The 19023-nt window shown below is 41.5% G+C and overlaps 2 protein-coding genes across 4 annotated transcripts in view; both read left to right on the forward strand.

Annotated features, from left to right (window-relative positions):
* KNDC1 (kinase non-catalytic C-lobe domain containing 1) overlaps positions 1-19023 on the forward strand; it is a 1149158-nt gene that overhangs the window by 830028 nt on the left and 300107 nt on the right. The window lies entirely within an intron of this gene.
* LOC137420696 (adhesion G protein-coupled receptor A2) overlaps positions 1-19023 on the forward strand; it is a 202454-nt gene that overhangs the window by 167936 nt on the left and 15495 nt on the right. The window contains exons 9-18 of the mRNA XM_068105976.2: positions 1390-1554; positions 4686-4920; positions 5108-5263; positions 6292-6453; positions 6594-6812; positions 7658-7868; positions 8081-8289; positions 12479-12609; positions 12876-12999; positions 17723-17868. Of these exons, the coding sequence (XP_067962077.2) occupies positions 1390-1554; positions 4686-4920; positions 5108-5263; positions 6292-6453; positions 6594-6812; positions 7658-7868; positions 8081-8289; positions 12479-12609; positions 12876-12999; positions 17723-17868 (1758 nt within the window). The remainder of the gene's footprint in view (positions 1-1389; positions 1555-4685; positions 4921-5107; positions 5264-6291; positions 6454-6593; positions 6813-7657; positions 7869-8080; positions 8290-12478; positions 12610-12875; positions 13000-17722; positions 17869-19023) is intronic.

The raw sequence follows: 19023 nt of genomic DNA on the forward strand, positions 1-19023 counted from the left end.
GGCAAGTTATTGTCGGGTAACTAACTCATCCACCTAGTTTTGTCAAAAGTCATGCCAACTTTTTGAGATATTGTGAGATATTATTTTGGGATAACCTATATATCCGTTTTAGCACTATCAATAGCAAAAGAATCAATATTCAATATTCTCCCCTCTGGGCTAGTGCTCCTGCCTCACACCTAGCTCGTCTTCACGCTGTTGAAACCAAAGCTTTCAGCATCATTGGAATCTCCCGCGATGAATCTAACACCGAGGGCCTTTCACTCACTCACCGCAGGCAGGTTGGTGGACTTTCTGTCTTCTACCGACTCCTCTCCGGCCTTGCTCCCCCAGCTCTCTCTGTGCTCTGTCCCCCAAATATTCCTACAGGTCGCACAAGATCTGCCAGCAACCCTCTTATGGTTAAACTGCCGAAATCTCGGCTCTCTGCTCACCTTCACTCCTTCATTCCTCTTTTCTCCCGCCTCTGGAACAAACTCCCCCACTCCCTTCAATCCCACACCTCCCTCCAGGTCTTTATAACAGCTGTTCACCACCATCTCTTATCTTCCCCCTCAAAAACCTTGATCTTTTCTACCCCCGCTAATTCACCCCAGATCCACTTTTTTTGAAATTCCAACTTCTTTCCTGGAAGTCCTTGCAGTGTCCATATGTTTTATACCTCTCCCACCTGCCCCCAAGCCCTCTCCCTCCCACAGATCTCTCAATGTCCCTGCTCTCAAATGTTGTGTTTGTGTCCTTCCCACTCTCTCCCCATCTTGTCTTCTGCTCCCGTTATTTTGTGTTTTATGTTTTTGTGTGATTAATGTTAGCTCTTTCACGAGCCTCGATCTTGCATACAAAAAAAGAAAAATCATTTTAAACATTCGCTGATCTGGATCGGATTCTAACCTTCACCAAAATCTAATTAATTCGTTCTCGTTACGCAACCTACCTGTCCACCAAGTTTTATCGTTAATCATCCACAACTTCCTGAAATATTGTGCTATATATCGTTTTTTGCCCTATCACTCAATGGTGAAGAATCACTTAAAAATTCTTAGATCCAGACCGGATCCGGATGTTCACAAAAATCTAACCATTCCATCCGTGTCACATTCCCAACTTGTCCACCAAATTTTGTGTGAATCCGTCCACACAATTTTGAGATATCCTGTTCACAGACAAGCGCACAGACAGCCAAACAAACAAACACAGGCAAACAGACAAACAAACAGACAGGGGTGAATACATAACCTCCGTCCACCTTCGGTGGCAGAGGTTTGTGTCTGACCATGAGTAAATATTGCATACAAATTCATCTGAAATACACAGTTCCTGACTTTAGTTGGTGCTGCTTTCATCTTTCTGTGTCCCGCTGCCTGCCCTTTACCTGCTCGACACCTGCAGCGGTGTGGTGATCACAGCGGTGATCCCAGCATTGAAAGGATACTGGGAGTGTGTCGCGAGTGCTTCAGAGCGCAATGCATCTCGTGGAGTGGAGCTCATTGTTCTTGAAAGTTCCGCTCTTCATTGCCCTGAAGATCATGCGATCAACAATCGAGGAGAGTTCAGGTTAGAATGCACACGCACTATGATTGGCACACGAAATGCAATGTGCTCAATAACAAAAAGCTGGTTTTTTTTCTACTCAAAATTTCGACAGGAGAAATACATTACAGTCGCCGTCTTGCATGAACAAGCATTACATAAGCCAAGTAATGGATGAATGGTCTCAATTATGTGCTTACATCTGCAGTATTAGGTTTGCAACAATGGTTCAATCTTCTTGAACTCATCCTCCCCTCCCCTATGCCTTATTATTCCCCTTCCCTCACCTCCACTTGCTTTTTTTCTTGTCCCAACCTTTTCCCCCTTTCCTCCCACCCCCTTTCCTAGTCCCCAGCCCTTTCATTTCACATTTATTGTAACCTCTCTTCTTGTAATTAACTTTCACAATTTACCCCCCTACACCAACCCATTCCCCACCGCCACTGAACAACAACAACAACAACAACATGCATTTTGAAAGGCCATTTTCCCTGCTAGAGCGGGGGTTAGCCTTGCGGTCCCCATGACAATCTTCTCCATTTTGCCCTATTTTCTGCATCTATAAACATAATATGTACAGTGTACACATTGCACATGGTTCCTAATGACACATATATGTCAAGTTTGTTCATGGAAACTAAAAAAAAGAAAAATAAGTACACAGTACCTTCAGAAAGTATTCATACCCCTTGACCTTTTTCACATTTTGTTGTGTTACACCCTGAATTTATAATGGATTGAATTGATATTTTTTGTCACTGATCAACCCATAATAAATACCTCATAATGTCAAAGTGGTGACAAAAAAGTGACAAAAAAAATATCAATTCAATCCATTTTAAATTCAGGCTGTAACCTAACAAAATGAGAACTAGAACGGCACTCAGGTAGAAAGCATACCTCTGCCTGGTGAACGGTTTACGTTTTGTATCTCAGAGTAGACCAGAAAATCACAATACAGAATCGCATTTAATCAAATTCAATCACAGGAATCACCATAGGTCCAGTCTTTCATACCCCGATCTACCCTCGTTTTTGGCCATATCACTCAATGGTGAAGAATCACTTAAAAAATTAAATAATTGTCATATCCGAATCCATATTCAGATCTTCACCAAAATCGAATCGAATCGTCCTTGTAACACACACAACCTGTCCACCACGTTTCGTCCAAATCCGCCCACAACGTTTTGAGATATCCTGCTATGCATAGTTTTTGTCCCGATCTCCCAATGGTGAAGAATCACTTTAAAAATTCTAGTAACCGGATCCTCACCAAAATCTAGTCATTTCGTCCTTGTCACATACGTCACATCTTTGACAAATTTCGTCCGAATCTGTATACAACTTTTTGAGATATTTTGTTCACAAACAAACGGACAGACAGACAGACAGGGGTGAAAACATAACCTCCATCCACCTTTTTTTTTTTTTTTTTTTTTTTTGTATACAAGATCGAGGCTCGTGAAAGAGCTAACATTAATCACACAAAAAGACAAACCGACACACAAAACACAAAAAACAAGGGGAGCGGCAGACAAGATGGGGAGAGAGGGGGAAGGACACAAAAGAGAGGGGGAAGAGGGGGAAGGACACAAACACAACATTTGAGAGCAGGGACATCGGGAGGACTTGGGGGGAGGTGGGAGAGGATTAAAACGTATGAACACTGCAAGGACTCTGGGGTGAATTACCGGGGGTAGAAAAGATCAAGGTTTTCGATGGGGGAAGATAAGAGATGGTGGTGAACAGCTGTTTTAAAGACCTGGAGGGAGGAGTGGGATTGAAGGGAGTGGGGGAGTTTGTTCCAGAGGCGGGAGAAAAGGGGAATGAAAGAGTGAAGGTGAGCAGAGAGCCTAGACTTTGGCAGTTTAACCATAAGAGGGTTGCAGGCAGATCTTGTGCGACCTGAAGGAATATTGGGGGGACAGAGCACAGAGAGAGCTGGGGGAGCAAGGCCGGAGAGGAGTCGGTAGAAGACAGAAAGACCACCAACCTGCCTGCGGTGAGTGAGTGAAAGGCCCTCGGCGTTGACTACATCGCAGGAGATTCCAATGATTCTGAAAGCTTTGGCCTCAACAGCGTGAAGCCGAGCAAGGTGTGAGGCAGGAGCACCAGCCCAGAGGGGGGAACAGTATTCCATTGAGCTGCGGATGAAAGCCTTGTATGTGGTGAGGAGCTCAGGTGTGCCAAGGAAGGACTTCGCAAGGATGTCCTTCCTTCCTTGGTGTGCCTTTGGTTGCGGAGGTAAAAAGTCAAGGGATGTGAATACTTTCTGAAGGTTCTGTATTTCAATTAAGGAAACTTTACAAGATGTAGAAGGGAATTGTTTTTGTAAAAATGTCATTTAAGTCAGATAGGTGAGCCTCATGGGGTGTAGATATAACACAGGTGTTGTGGGAGAAATCACCTATTTTGGTTTGTATGTTTACTTGTTTCAGACCCAACAAAGGACCTTTGTATCTGGTATCCTTCGGTTATTTCTGCCATTAGGTACCGATTTCAATGTCTTTCCAAGATTATCATTCTTCCTGACTTTATCAGCCATCAGTGATCATTGGTGGTGGCAGGATGGCCTATATGTATGTGCATTCACCTGTGAACTAGCTAGCATGGGTTTGAATCTTGGCCCAGCTATAAACCGTCATCCCGGTGTTTCACAGTCGGGGCGAGGTATCGATGTGTGCGCCGTCCCTCAGATGGACCTTAAACTGGGCATTCCATTCGCTAGCAGTAGTTGGTGGTTGTTAAAGATCCCACGGTGTGTTTCACAAAAAGTAGGCAAGTCATCACCGGCAGTCTGAAGAAATACTAAAATCCTCCACCCACAGTCACGTATCCAGCATTGGAGTTGTGACCCATCAACAATTGTTACCCTTACCAATAACCTATGCAGAAACCGATGTGCTGTAAAGAGTATATGGTGCATAGGCGCCCGCGGAACCACGTAACTTCCGGTTAGTGCAGCCTTCGCGACAAGTCACGTGATTGGATACGTTGAAAACAAACCACAAAAGGGCACGTGTTACAGCTTACTTCCGGTAGTCTCGGCCTCACCTATTGATCAGATGAGATGATGAATCCATGACTTTTCCTCTTCGTCTGGTGCCTGGCAAATTTGATGGCACCACTTCTTACCTTCCTTTGCTGTGCAGGTGGCCGCATTCTCCTGCAGGAACTACTGCAACTAGTCCTTGTCCCATGTTGATGTGGCACACTTCATCAGCCGGCCTCAAAAGGCCTCCATCTTTAACTGAAACCACAAGAAATCCCAGCTCCTTTCCAAAGGCAAAGCGATGGTGTAAACATTCTGGCATATGGGGTGATGGTGATTACTCCAGCTGTCAGGACAGTCATGAGCGAACGGGGATGCTTCACACCTATGCACAGGTATATACAGTGTATAACACTGTGTATATTCCTGCATGTATTTGACATTTTCATAATAAGTCTGCTTGTTGTTTGTTCATATGATTTTCCATTGACAAAGACACAGCTGTAAAGTAAACTTTAACTTCTTATAGGCTGGCTACTTGTACAGTGGCATAGTTTTTGAACTCAGGGTCACTGTATGCAGGTACCAATGAACGGAAGTACAGTGCTGGGCCTTGGGCGACGCCTGTCTGCCCAGCTACACACCACAGCTGCGACCAATGGTACGAGTTCAGCTGAGCTGTTGTTGGCTGCTGGCCTCTTGGAAAGGCTCACTGATTTTGCCAATGGAAGCCATGAGGTAAGGAACAAATATCTGAGGCCTCGTGTTGTTGGGAAAAGAAAGTAACTAGCAACGGTACCTGCCCTATGGGCGGGGCTTCAATCGGGAGGCCCAAACGAAAAGGCAAAATATCAGAAATTGAAGGCTTTTTTTTATTTTAAACGATTCATATAAACATCCGTTAAATCATATCACATGTAAATCATCAAAATCTAAACGGTATTTGTAAAATTTCAACAAAAGCCACATCACTGTTAATGTCAGTAAATATTATTCCATCGTGTTTGGAAAAACTGGAAAATTGGAAAAACTGGAAAATTTTGAAAAATTGGAAAATTGGAAAAGAATTGGAAAAATAATATAGCCTGTTTTACTCCAGGGGGTCCCAGGATTACCCACCCAAAATTTCTTTGCGATCGGTTCAGCCGTTTTTGCGGTACCTGGGAACGGACGGACGGACAGACGTTTGGTGAATTATAGTAAGATGCATTTGTTGACAGAAGGAGAACTTGCTGAACAAAATGGTGAACCAGGAGAATCAATGTAAAGAGGGCACTCGGAAGAGAAGTCGAACAATTTCCTTTGATAAATCATACTAAAATACACAATTTGGTGTCTGTCTGTCTGTCTGACGATTTTTGACCATGATACATTCGATCATAACTTATCCAATCCCAGCCAAACTTGACAGGAGGCTAGCCATTCCTTATCAACAGTTTTTAATGGAGTGCTCGCTCGAATGCTTAAACCACTTGGTGAGCACTCTATAAGAAACATGGTAAATGAGCACACCCCTGATGTTCTTGAGGCCCGATCCTAGATCTACTTGAATCTATATACCCCAGAAAGGCATGACCCTTCCTGCCGCTCCGGTAGGCCGGAGGGAACGGGTGTACTAGTTTCTTTAAATTTAAAATTCCAAGTTGGCTTAAATTTCGTGAATTGACATGAACTCAGCAAACTCATATTGCTTCAGCATGTTCACCAACATTCAATGACCTAATAGATGTCCGCACCATGTCCCGACATGTGGCTGACGTTGGCAGGTAGGAGAGCTGCTGCTGGAAATGACCAGTTTGCTAATGCAGGCTGACAAGTTTGCCTTGCAAGAGGCCCAACAGGAAGCACGAGCTGCATCACGCATCGCTGCTTCTGTGTTGCGTTTTGCTCGCAGCTCTCTCCACGGAGATGCACAGTATTTTAGCAAGGTTGGTCAGTGCTAACCAACCATTACTCTCTCTCTCTCTCTCTCCCTAAAGATGAAGATCAGTTTGCAGTTAAAAAAAATTGTATTCTATCGATATGAAATATTACATTGACATTTCTTTTCATGGATATTTCCTCACAGTTTTCTTCCAACGTTGCATTGACTGCACTGCGATTCCGCACAGCTAGTTTTGTGGGCATTACCTGCACAGCCTACAGACGCTTGGAGATTCCAGAGACCTGGCATGGAGGACCCAGGCCCTTGCGTCCCCCTCCAATTGGACCATCACCTGACAAACTTCTTCACTTCAAGTGCAACACCGGGAATCTATCAAATTCTCTCATGCATTTTCCCGTAAAGGTGCGTTACCGAGCTGCAGGCCGGGGGTATGGGGGTTAAGATGGGGGAGATGAGAAAGTACGTTGGTAATTGCCTGTGACTGCTCGTTTGCATCATTGCTGAGAGCACGGCTGTGCTGCTGCTGCAATGCCCCCTGCTGGTTAGGGCAGGAATTTTGAATTCCTTTTGGCAATTTGGCCAATTTTTGCAAATTTGGAATTTAGCCATGTGCCGGTGAATACTCACCTGCTCTTCAGGAAGGCCGTCGTGGGATCTTTAACATCCACCAACTAATGCCGGCAGACAGGACGTCTGTTTATCGTCCATCCAAAGGACGGCACACACATTGATGAATCACTCCGCTTTTGAAACACCAGGAAACACCAGGAAACACCAGGCTAGACAGTCTAGAGGTGAATGTGTGCACCTCTAACCTATCCTGCCAGCCCGTTAGTATCTGTGCGGTGTGTTATCTTGCATGTGTTACATCGTATTGTGTATGGCAAAATTGCCATCCATCTTTTTGTCATTTTGACCACATTGTCTGATTTTGTGAGCGACGCAAATTGCGATGAAATGCTGACCTTAGTTGCAACGTTGACATAATGGGCCTAGTCGACCTCACGAACATCTCTACATATATTCCCAGATGCCCTTGTTTTAATGCTCCTGAATAGTATATCGGTTTGATAATAAAGCGTGATGTGGAATTTTTACCACATCTTTTCTGTGGAATCTGTCCATGGAATGAAGGATTAAATTATTTAACACAAGAACGTGCACGTGATGTATGTAACAACAGTGTATCTCATTTAGTTACAGGGCCGATCCTCAGACTCTTTCACCGTGTCTTTTATCCCTTCCAGAACACTGTCGCAGAGGCATCGGTTCAGCTTCCACCATCTTTGTTTGCTCGTGGAGGGACGGAACCAGCACCTGATGCTTCAGGCCTTCTACAAATAATTGTTTTTGCCAATGGAAATCTTTTCCCCCCTCCAGCAGGCAGCCTTGCGGATACTATGGGTCATCATGGACCGCGTGTGGCCGTGGCTACCCCCGTAGTATATGTCAACGTTGGTGAGGAAGATGGCAAACACAATAGTTGTTGCATCAATAGATGTTACGTTACAATAGTAACTTATGTTACTTATTCAATTCACACGTCCTCCTATACTTATTCTTTCTAATTAATGGTTAAAATGATTTTTTCTACATTTTGCTTCACTTGCAGAAAAATTTTACAATAACTCTTTTTAGTTTATATTTTTTCATCAAATTTTCTTCTGTAGATGGTCTTGGCTCTCTGAATATTTCCGAGCCGGTTCTCGTATGGTTTCGCCGCACGATGCCAGCTCCAGACCCAGCTCCGGCTCTTTGGGATGCAAACGCTGCGGATGGGCAAGGGGCCTGGCGGCCAAACGGCTGCCGCCTTCACGACCTCAAACCTAGCACGGCCGGCTTGGCCTGTCGTCGTTTGGGAACCTATGCTTTGCTTGTGGTAAGTTGATATTTCATAATGGAGCCTTTTAAATGACTTGTGCCATGGCCGCCAATTTTAGAGCTTTCCATTGCTTTGGCTGAGTTGGAGAAGAGAATGCGGAAGTTTGATCCACAGGCAGGAAAAAAAAAGAGAAACGAATGAGTGGAGGTGAGCAGTTCCTCGCAAACTGGAGGAATGTCTCACAAGTTTGATCTCAACCTATTTCGTTCTCCATTCACGAGAGCCAAGTTGAAAGTCGATTCTTGAATCTCATTGGTTGATGCAAGTTGATTCTGGAACAATACAGAAAACCGATTGTTTGAAACTAAACATTATTACTGGATCTCCAATCTCCATTGTAATCCAGTGCTGTCATGAATTTATAAGGTAACAAGGCTTATTGGTTCACGAGTTATCAAGTGACCACTATATTCGTCATGTGTGTGCGTCTGTCTGTGTGTGTGTCTGTGTGTGTGTCTCTGTCTGTCCGCAGCATAACTACCCGATGATATCATCCGATCTTGATGAAACTTGGGTGGGAGGTTGATATCATGATCTGGTTGTGTCCTGCCTAGAATGGGCGTATTGCGCCCATTGTGGGCGGAGCCACGCCCAAAAAAGATGTCTTTTTAGGGGGTAATCGAGTTCAAGCTACATCTTCTCCGAGGGGTTTGGTGGAATCTGACAGAGGTTTCGATATTTGATTAGGCCAATGTCATGTGTCTAGCCCCACGGAGCTCGATTTTTATTTTTTTCTTTCATTTCATTTTTCACCGAATTTTCGGTATTGTGCAGCTAACTAACCTCATAACTGATTATACATTATTTTCGATCTCATTTCAAGGTCAGCAACCTTCGTTTTGACATTTCCGGGCCTGGCCTGTCCGGGCCTGTTTCGGTTACAGTCCGTCCTTTGTCATTGAATACCGCTCGCTCGTGAACCATCGTCGTCTCCTGACTTGTTCAAATTATTTCTTATTCTTCAGTGAATAGGATACTGTAACTATCAATATTGGCATGTATGCAGAAATTCTGCTGATGGAAGATGGAAGATGAGATGAGAATGCAGATCTGCATCACACATACCAAAAATATGTCACTGTAAATAATGCCTGAATATCACAGGTTTTCAAAATATAAAAGATCACATCAGTGCTGACGTAGTTCAGAAACGGTTTGCCTAGGTAAGAAGATGAAGAAGATCATTGAACTTGTCGTGCACCTGCTCAGAATTTTGAGAAATGGAAGAATATTCTCAATCACCTTTTTGATAAACTCCTGCGTTATGAATCGCCCTTTTATGATGTTGGATATACTTGACCCTTCACTGCTCTCGGTATAAATTTATGAAGACTTGCAATACTTGAAAAACGAAAGCAGGGTCTGAAAAAGAGACTCACAATAGTGTGTTTAGGTCAGCCTGCTTGAAGAGGCTGGAATCACACGGAGTGAACGAGAAGTTCCTCTTGTTGCCCCCCAAACACTTTATGAGTGAAAACGATTGACAAATTGACCTACTTTAAAACAATTCTTCAAAAGTTGGAATCGAGAAGAATTATTACTGTCTTTATTTTCCTGTCCATATGGTTAGGCTGATGGAAGATCTGAGCAAGGAGTGAAAGCTTTACATAGTGACAGTAAGGAGCAGATGAATGTAACACACGATAAGGAAGACATACAATGGGGAAAAGGTAAACATGGACATACATGATGACAGGCAACTGGAAAACAGAGAATGAACAAGAACAGCTTCACTCAATGGTGAAGAATCACTCAAAAATTATTGATGCGGATCCAGTCCGGATCTTCACCAAAATGGAATTAGTTCTTCCTTGTCAGACACCCAACCTGTCCACCACGTTTCGTCCAAATCCATTCATAACTTTTTGAGATATCCTGCTATGTATCGTTTTTGGCCTTATCTCCAAATGGTGAAGAATCACTTAAAAAATTCTAGTAGCCGGATCCGAAGCCGGATCTTCACCAAAATCTAATCATTTCGTCCTTGTGACATACGCCACATCTCTGCCAAATTTCGTCGGAATCCGTCCACAACTCTTTGAGATATTGTGTTCACAAACAAACAAACAAACGGACAAACGCAAAACTACAGGTTCATTTACGATCCATGTTCCTATTCCTGTTAAAAAAATAACTTTCAACTGAAATGAAGTTGTTGTCCGATCATAAACTGACGTTTGTAGACATAGACAGACAAAGTGAAAGTAACCCTAACCCTAACAACAACAACAACAATCCAGTGACAAATGCAATAAATGGTTACAACGACAACAATTTAGTGACAGTTCTGTGACAGAAGCAATGCTCACCGGATGTTGTGAAATCATCCGCGATGGCGAATTCTTTGACAAAAATCTACCTTAGACTGGGCCAAATGGAAGAAATGGAGGATTTGCAAGTCCATGTAGATGCTGTAAACATGACTTTAAGAAACCGTTAATTATGTTTTTGTAGTTTGGTGAATGAATGAATGAACATTCATTGAATCATTCAATGAATGAATCATTCATTCATTTCATTCATTCTTATTCATTCATTCAGTTTGGTGATGATACACGCAGTGTTGAGAGAGTAGATAGGTGGACGAACATGCACTCACCAGCGTATCATTTACATAGATTCCTGTGAATAATATAATAACAGAACCATCAATATAGTAATTGTTCTTGTTTTCTATTCAGAGGATCCGATGAAGCTGAAAGAGAGGACGGAAACCAGAAACTTTGTCAGAAAAAAATATCTTCACCACATTCCTAGTACATACATCACCTGAAATACGGAAGTTCGCCATATTGTGTCATGGAATAAAATTTTGCAAAAATAGAGGAGCAGATAACCAAAACAAGAAGGCGCCAGGTGATAGCCTGACAGGTATGATGAAAATTGAGAGTACCTTGACCTTTGAACATGGTCATTTTGACGATATCTTTCCCACTAGTGGCTCCACTACGAATCTGTAATCACCTGACGCAATATGACAACCGTCATGTTTTATGGAAATTACGTCACTGTGATCTTGACGTTTCGTCTTCACGACCCAGAACCAAACAGTCGCTAGGAATGTCGATTGGGTTGGTTGGTTGGCGAAGGTTGGTTGGCTATTTAGCGATTGCTAAATAGCGAAGGTTGGCTATTTGATACCTGTATCTTGAAGCGTTTCCGAGTTATCATCTTTTTTTGTCCCTTAAAAAAACCGTATCCTTTAACAAGGGTGACTTTGTTGCCATGGAAACGACATTATACGTCAATGGATTGCCATAACCTGGCCCTCGGCCCCTACAGAAATCGTGCATTTTAATAATGATCGGATTATCAAATCCGCTCGGAATTTATAGGTCATGTTTTTCAACTCATTTGTGTCAAGTTTGACGTCACGCAGCGCAAACACTTTTGGCCTTATCCGTTTTATGCAAACGAATCACTGTCACAATGACACAATGACTTTTGACATATACAGGGTGTTTATAAAGTCTCTATCTATTTCAGAGAAATAACGGGTAACAAAATAGATATGGACTTTATGAACACCCTTTGTCAAATAACATTGATAACCTCACTTTTATTTATTTGGGATCTTCTGCTAAAGTTTAATGGAGACGGCTGAAAGCGTTCGCGTGTAATTGCACTCACAAACAAACAAACGAGACAGACTGACAATAAATACAACAATAACAACAGCAACAGACGTTTTACAACTATGGTTCTCAATAGCGATATTCGATATTCGATATTCGATATTCGATATTGATATGCGATATTCGATATTCGATATTCGATATTGATATGCGATATTCGATATTCGATATTCGATATTCGATATTCGATATTGATATGCGATATTCGATATTCGATATTCGATATTGATATGCGATATTCGATATTCGATATTCGATATTCGATATTGATATGCGATATGCGATATTCGATATTCGATATTCGATATTCGATATTCGATATTCGATATTGATATGCGATATTCGATATTCGATATTGATATGCGATATTCGATATTCGATATTCGATATTCGATATTGATATGCGATATTCCTTAATATATAAATAATTAAATCCAAATAAATTGTTTGCTTATTTTTTTCTTGATGCCTTTTTCATATTAATGGATACGATGGATATGGAAATTTATATTAAAATGTTTTGAACTTTTCATACCCTTGATCAAATGCAGGATGCCAGAGGATCATGGTCGACACCAAAACCCCTGGTCTCACCACCACAACATCCATTTGTCTATGCTGGCAGCTCGGTGCTGATCCTCTGTCTTCTCATTCTTATCACCTCATACCTGCTGCACCGAAAGTATGAAAGCATGACAACCCATGATGTCACTATTTGTGATGTTGTACCTCGTAAATTGTTCCCTGCCAAGGCCTATGCGTTTATCACACTCTCAAAGCATTTACCTATGTTTGAAGTGGAAATTTATGAAACACTTGATTGAGTGTAAAACCTTATATGGTATTAAACAAGGCAGAATATTTTTTCCTCCCATCCTGTTTCCTTTTATGCAATACTTTAGTTCATCCAGCCAGTTATAATACAGTTTTATGCACTGTTATCTGCAGGTCAGTCCAAGTCAGCCGTGCAGTGTGGCATGCACTTGTGAACATGTGGGGACACCAAGCTCTGACCGCAGCAGCCTACGTTAGTGGAGTGAACCAGACAAGCCCTGCTGTGCTTTGCCAAGCTGTAAGTGATGGCTTGACTGTGATATGGCACAAGATTAGTCCACAAACCACAAATATATGGCGTTTAAAATGTTCACGTAATAACCCAAGAAACACTGTGTGTATATATATATATATACATATATTGTATATATATATATATATATATATACATATATTGGTCGCATATATATATATATATATATATATATATATATATTACACCTGTGTGTGTGTGTGTGTGTGTGTATGTATGTGCATGTGTGACGGGCTACCCTTCTGCATTTTCATACTATTCGCCTTGAAAACTGGGGCTACAACCAAAATTACGTACAAAAATCTTCATTTATAACACAAGTTCCTCTCCCTTTATTTGGGTGGTGTATAGGCCACAGAATGCTGCTGTGATCACTCCCAAAAATAATGACAATAACCAAGGTTAGAAAGATTAAGGAAAAACATGCCTACTGCTTCTGTGCATATATAATATATCGTGGTTATATAGCTCAGAAAATTCCAATTGCACTGGGACGTGGGCTGACACAAGATGCCGATGTGACATCACAAAATGGCAGACTGTGATTTTTTTCCTTTCAGGTTATAATTGTGGGTGGAGTCGGGCCAGCTGTCCAACCAATGGGGTGAAGGCATTCTGTCCACATGTACATGCACACCTAATGCAAAAACGAACTAGCACAAATATATATATATACATATATCAACAACAACAGGCATTTTAAGGCCATTTTCCCTGCTAGAGCAGGGGTTAGCCTTGCGGGCCCCATGACGATCTTCTCCATTTTTACCCTATTTTCTGCATCTCTCCTTGTTAACCCTTGGTCGCATTTCTTCTTCCACCACATTTAGCCAAGTCTTTCTCGGTCTTCCCCGTCCTCTACTTCCTTCTACATTCATTTCCATCACTCTTCTCAAACAGTGACACAAAACAGCAGAATGACTCCTTTTCTCTATTCAAACTGGTTGAATGAGTGGTTTTTATATTGCAGGCCCCGCAACTCACCATAGGTGAGTTCAATTCCAAAGTAAAGGAGAATCACCTGCTTGAAATCCAATTATTTCTAACAACTTCTAAAAGGTGCCAATAATATTGTCCAGGCCATTTTAGGATTTGGGTGGAATAAGCTAAGATTTCGTAATTTTTTCAGCTTTTTTTGTTTTGTTCCACTGCAAACCAAAGAAATACAGATGTGGATACCAATATATTTTTTAATTTCAACAATTTTCTGGAAGAAATGGTGCATTATTTGAAAAAAGTTCAAGGGTGCCAATATTTTTGGCCACAACTGTATATATGTATGTATATATATATATATATATATGGCTTGGTTTAAAAAAAAAATATATATATATATATATATATATATATACATTATACACATACATATAGTTATCTAGTTCCATCAAGTTGTGGCCGACCTTTCGTGACATTCACGATCAGATTTCTCCAAACATGCCTGTTCTGCACCACTTCCCGAAGCTCTAGCAGGGACAGTTTGGTTGCAACCTTTCCCGCATTCAACCAGCACATACATGATCTGCCTCTTCCTCTTCTTCCTTCAACCATACCCAGCATGGTTGACTTCTCCAGCCTTTCATTTTCTTTACACATGATGTGTCCAAAGTATGAAAGATTCTGTTTTCACATCAGCACTTCCTACGTACATGGTGGTATACTTTCTTCAAGCACTGATTTGTTTGTTCTTCTTGCTTGTTCTTCTTTGTTCTCCATGTAATTTTTAACATTTACCTCAAACACCACATTTCAAAACTGTCAATCTTCTTCCTTTCTTTCTTTTCCACTGTGCAAGACACACATCCATACATTGCAACTGGAAATACCACAGCATTAGCCAGCCTCCTCCTGGTTTGTATTGTCGCGTTTTTGTGCTTCCAGATCCTTGTTAATCCTAACATCGCTGTTCTCCCAATGCTAACCGTCTTTATTTTCGCCACTCACTTCAATCTTGTAGAATCCAGGAAAATTAAACTTTCCACTATTTCCACATGATCGTCTCCCAATCTGAACCTGTTGATCTTCTCAGTTGACAAGATGTTTTTTTTTTTTTAGGTTTAACTGACGACCAACTTTTTCACTTTCCGTCTTCATTGTCTGCAGCAGTTTCATCAAGTCCTCTTTACTTTCTGCCAACAGATTGGTGCCATCAGCACACCTTAGGTTGTTGATACATCTTCCTCTAATGATTTCTTCATGATGTACGCAATATACAGATTGAACAAGTAAGGGTAGAGAATCCACCATTCTCTGACCCCTTTTCCAATTCCAGACCATCCGATCTCTCCATACTTCGTTCTTATTGTAGTTTCTTGTTTAGTGTATCGGACGTATCAGATGCTCCGACATCCCCATTTCTCTCAGCATAATCACATCAATTCATGATGAACACAATCGAAAGCCTTGATGTTCGGTTTTTTTTAGGTTTAACTAACGACCAGCTTTTTTGTTGTTTGATTATGTATTTTATGTTCATTCCTTTTACTTATTTTGATATTTTGATTAATCTAATTTTATATTTATTAAATTTATTAAAGTAATTTTATGATTATTATTATTTTTATATACATTTGTAAGTTTTATGATATACTTTTATTATTGTAAACTTGACAAATTTCAGTCTTTGAACTGCCTTGTCCAGTGTTTAATTATTTCAATAAATCGAAATGAATGAATGAATGAACAGACTTGTGAGCTGAGCAGAGCTGCAGGCCTTCTCCATCTCTGTAGGATTGACTCAGTCCTACAGAATTGCAGGGGGATATAGATCTACTAAACTCATCTATATATATAAAAGAAAGTTTTTATTTGTTTGTTTGTTCATTTGTCTGCACGCGCTAATCTCTTGAACGGTGAATGATAGGAGGAAACCTCTGAAACAAAAAATGTCGGGACAGGCCCCGGGAAGGTTATAGGCTAGGTGGCGAGGCCGGTCGAGGCCCACCTCGGCCGGGCTGGGCCCATTTCGCAATTAAAAGCTGAGCTGAATTATAGTAGTCAATCTTCTACGGCCGTGAGTAAAAGCTGAATTATTGTAGTAAATTCATTCAAAAAGAAGTAAAAATGTCGGGACGGGCCCCGGGAAGGTTATCGGCTAGGTGGCGAGGCCGGTCGAGGCCTCTTCGGCCGGGCTGTACCCATTTCGCAATTAAAAGCTGAGCTGAATTATAGTAGTCAATCTTCTACGGCCGTGAGTAAAAGCTGAATTATTGTAGTAAATTCATTCAAAAAGAACTAAAAATGTCGGGACGGATCCTGGAAAGGTTATAGGCTAGGTGATGAGGCCGTTTGAGGCCGCCTCGGCCGGGATGGGCCCATTTCGCAATTAAAAGCTGAGCTAAATTATAGTAGTCAATCTTCTACAGCCGCGAGTAAAAGCTGATTATAGTAGTAAATTCATTCAAAAAGAATCCTGGCAACGCCGGGTGCTTTGGGCTCGTGCCTAATAAGCAGTCAGTTACTGCTTGCTGTACATCCTACTTGAAGACATAATAAATACAAGTTATATATATTTGATGTAGTGGATTGTGCTCACATTCTGTAAGCAGCTGAATATATCAAGTAGATCAAGAATGAGTGATCAGAATGATCTCTTTATTTAAGTTTAAAAGTATCGTAATTTTGTTTGACCAAAATTCCAAATTCCTACCCTAACTACTGCTTGGAAGACATTGGCAAACCACCCAGCATAACCCTTGCCAAGAAACTGTTTTGTCAGCACCAACGCTGTCCGCAGAGCTGGTCGAACCACCGCACCTCCCGAGCGTATAATATCAAGATGAACAATATTTCCTTATTAATTATATATGCTGTACTTGTATGTTGAGAAATAACAAAAAAAACAATGTTGGTGTTTCTTACATTTTTGTGAGTATCGCATTCCTAGAACTATTGAACGCCCTTTGCACTTTCCTTATGGCGCATTTGCTCGTGGTTTGTTTAAAAATCGTAAATATTTAGCTTTCCAAACGATTAGTGGTCATTTTGTTTACCTCGTGCGAGGCAGTTAAAAACTTTCTCTTCAATTATCTACGAGGTAGTATAAATATCCTGTAAAGGTTGACTTTTATAGACGAAAACGAGACAAAGGCATTTCAGGATCATTCGGGTAATCTTTCTCGAACTCGGCGACAATATGGAAGACCACTTTGAAGTCCAGATGCCAGTCATTTGAAATGAAAATGCTTAAAGCTAAGTTCACAAATTAGTAAATGTCCACCTTTGCCATGCCGATTTTGAAAACATGAGCTTTCGACGCCATATTTGCATCACTTTGGAGAGCAAGTTCAGTGTGCAGCTGCTTTCTATTACACATCGCTTCAATTTCCCACTTTCCTCTCCCTTTCACGTCATGCTGTACCATGAGGTTCGTGTCCATCTGCTTCCCATCAGTAAGGCATTACACGACTCCTCCCATCCCACCTTAGCTGTCATACACCTATATTTCCATCATCTCGTATCCCGTACTTCAGCCTCGGTGTCAAATTTAATGCGTTAACTTCAGCACATGTTTGGCGAGAGAACTCGGAGGTAGCGCGTTCGCTTGTGAGCTCTTTCGCATTCGACTTCAATTCACACAAATGATACCTGAAGCAAAAGCACCTTTTGCTCAGCAATTCTTGATGCACAAAAGAAACTGTTTTTCACCTTTGCACATACTGAACGATTTGGAAAACGATATCTTGCCCTCAATGAACTCCTGTCCCTGCAGGTCACCATCGTGCTGCACTACGCTTCGCTGAGCTCCCTCCTGTGGTTGGTCATCTACAGCCGACAAATCAGCAAGCGCATGGCACATCGACCTCCTGCCCCTCTACCCACGGAGTCTCCAAGTTCACCGCCTCGCCCTATCTTAAGGTTTACCTATCATTATTGTATACTTTGAACATGCAAGCATGCAGTTATTTCGGTGTGATTTTATTGGTTTATAGAACCCCCAACCCCCTTCCCATACCTCCTCTCCCCAAGCGCTCTCCCTCCCACAGATCTCCCGATGTCCCTGTTCTCTACTGCTGTACTTGTGTGCTTCTCTCTCTCTCCCCATCTTGTCTCCCGCTCCTTTGATCATATTTTTGTGTCAGTTTGTTTTTATGTGATTAATGTTAGCTCTTACACGAGCCTTGATCTTGTACACAATATATATATATATAAATAAATAAATAAATATATACGTATATATATTTATTTAAAAGCATGTTCATTACAATTGCATTTGTTCGTATCAATAGTTACTCCCATCTTGATTTATGTCGTCTTGGTTTCCACCATCTTTACTTCCGCAATCTTGGTTTCTGGGATAATTGTATGTTTATAGCAGAACACCGTGTATCTTTTTTCTGAGTTGCAATATCGAGTCTCATATCAAAAGCTATCCTTATTTTGAGCTACCTGTATATTAGACGTTCCTCTTTTAGAGTAAGGAGATTGCAGGGTTTCATTTATGTCGTCTCATCTCATGTGTGTCATGTAGTTGTTGGTTTGTGTCATTGCTGGGAGTGTGGCTGTGCCACTGATGTGGACCCCCCTGTATGTTGGACCAGGAATTTGTAATTTGGACAGGGCGTCCACTTCCCCTCCAGGAAAGGCATTGTGGGGTCTTTAATATCCACCAAATACCTACCCAGGCTAGACAGCTCAGAAGTTAATGCCCACACCTCTGGGCTATCCTGCCAGCCTGTTGGTTTAAGTAATATTATTGGACAGGTTATTTATTGTGCTATTGTACATAATCTAGGGGACATAATTATTGCTGTTTTTTTTGTCTCCACAGCACCTAATTTCCTGTTTATGAAACAAGTGTTTTTTCACAATATGCGAGGCTATTAGTATAGAATCGTTAAAGAGATGGGCAATCTGTCAAATTTCTGGTCGATGTTTTTGTATACAAAGTCTAGGCTCATGGAAGAGTGAAGAAACAGAGGGTACTGGCAGTGGGACAGGCATTGCACTGGCAGTAGGACAAGCGGACGAAGTGTGGACACAACAAGGGTATGAATGAGAAGAGAGAAGGAA

Source organism: Myxine glutinosa, chromosome 2 (genome assembly GCF_964187855.1).
Source record: "Myxine glutinosa chromosome 2, kmMyxGlut1.1, whole genome shotgun sequence".
Classification (NCBI taxonomy): Eukaryota; Metazoa; Chordata; class Myxini; order Myxiniformes; family Myxinidae; genus Myxine; species Myxine glutinosa.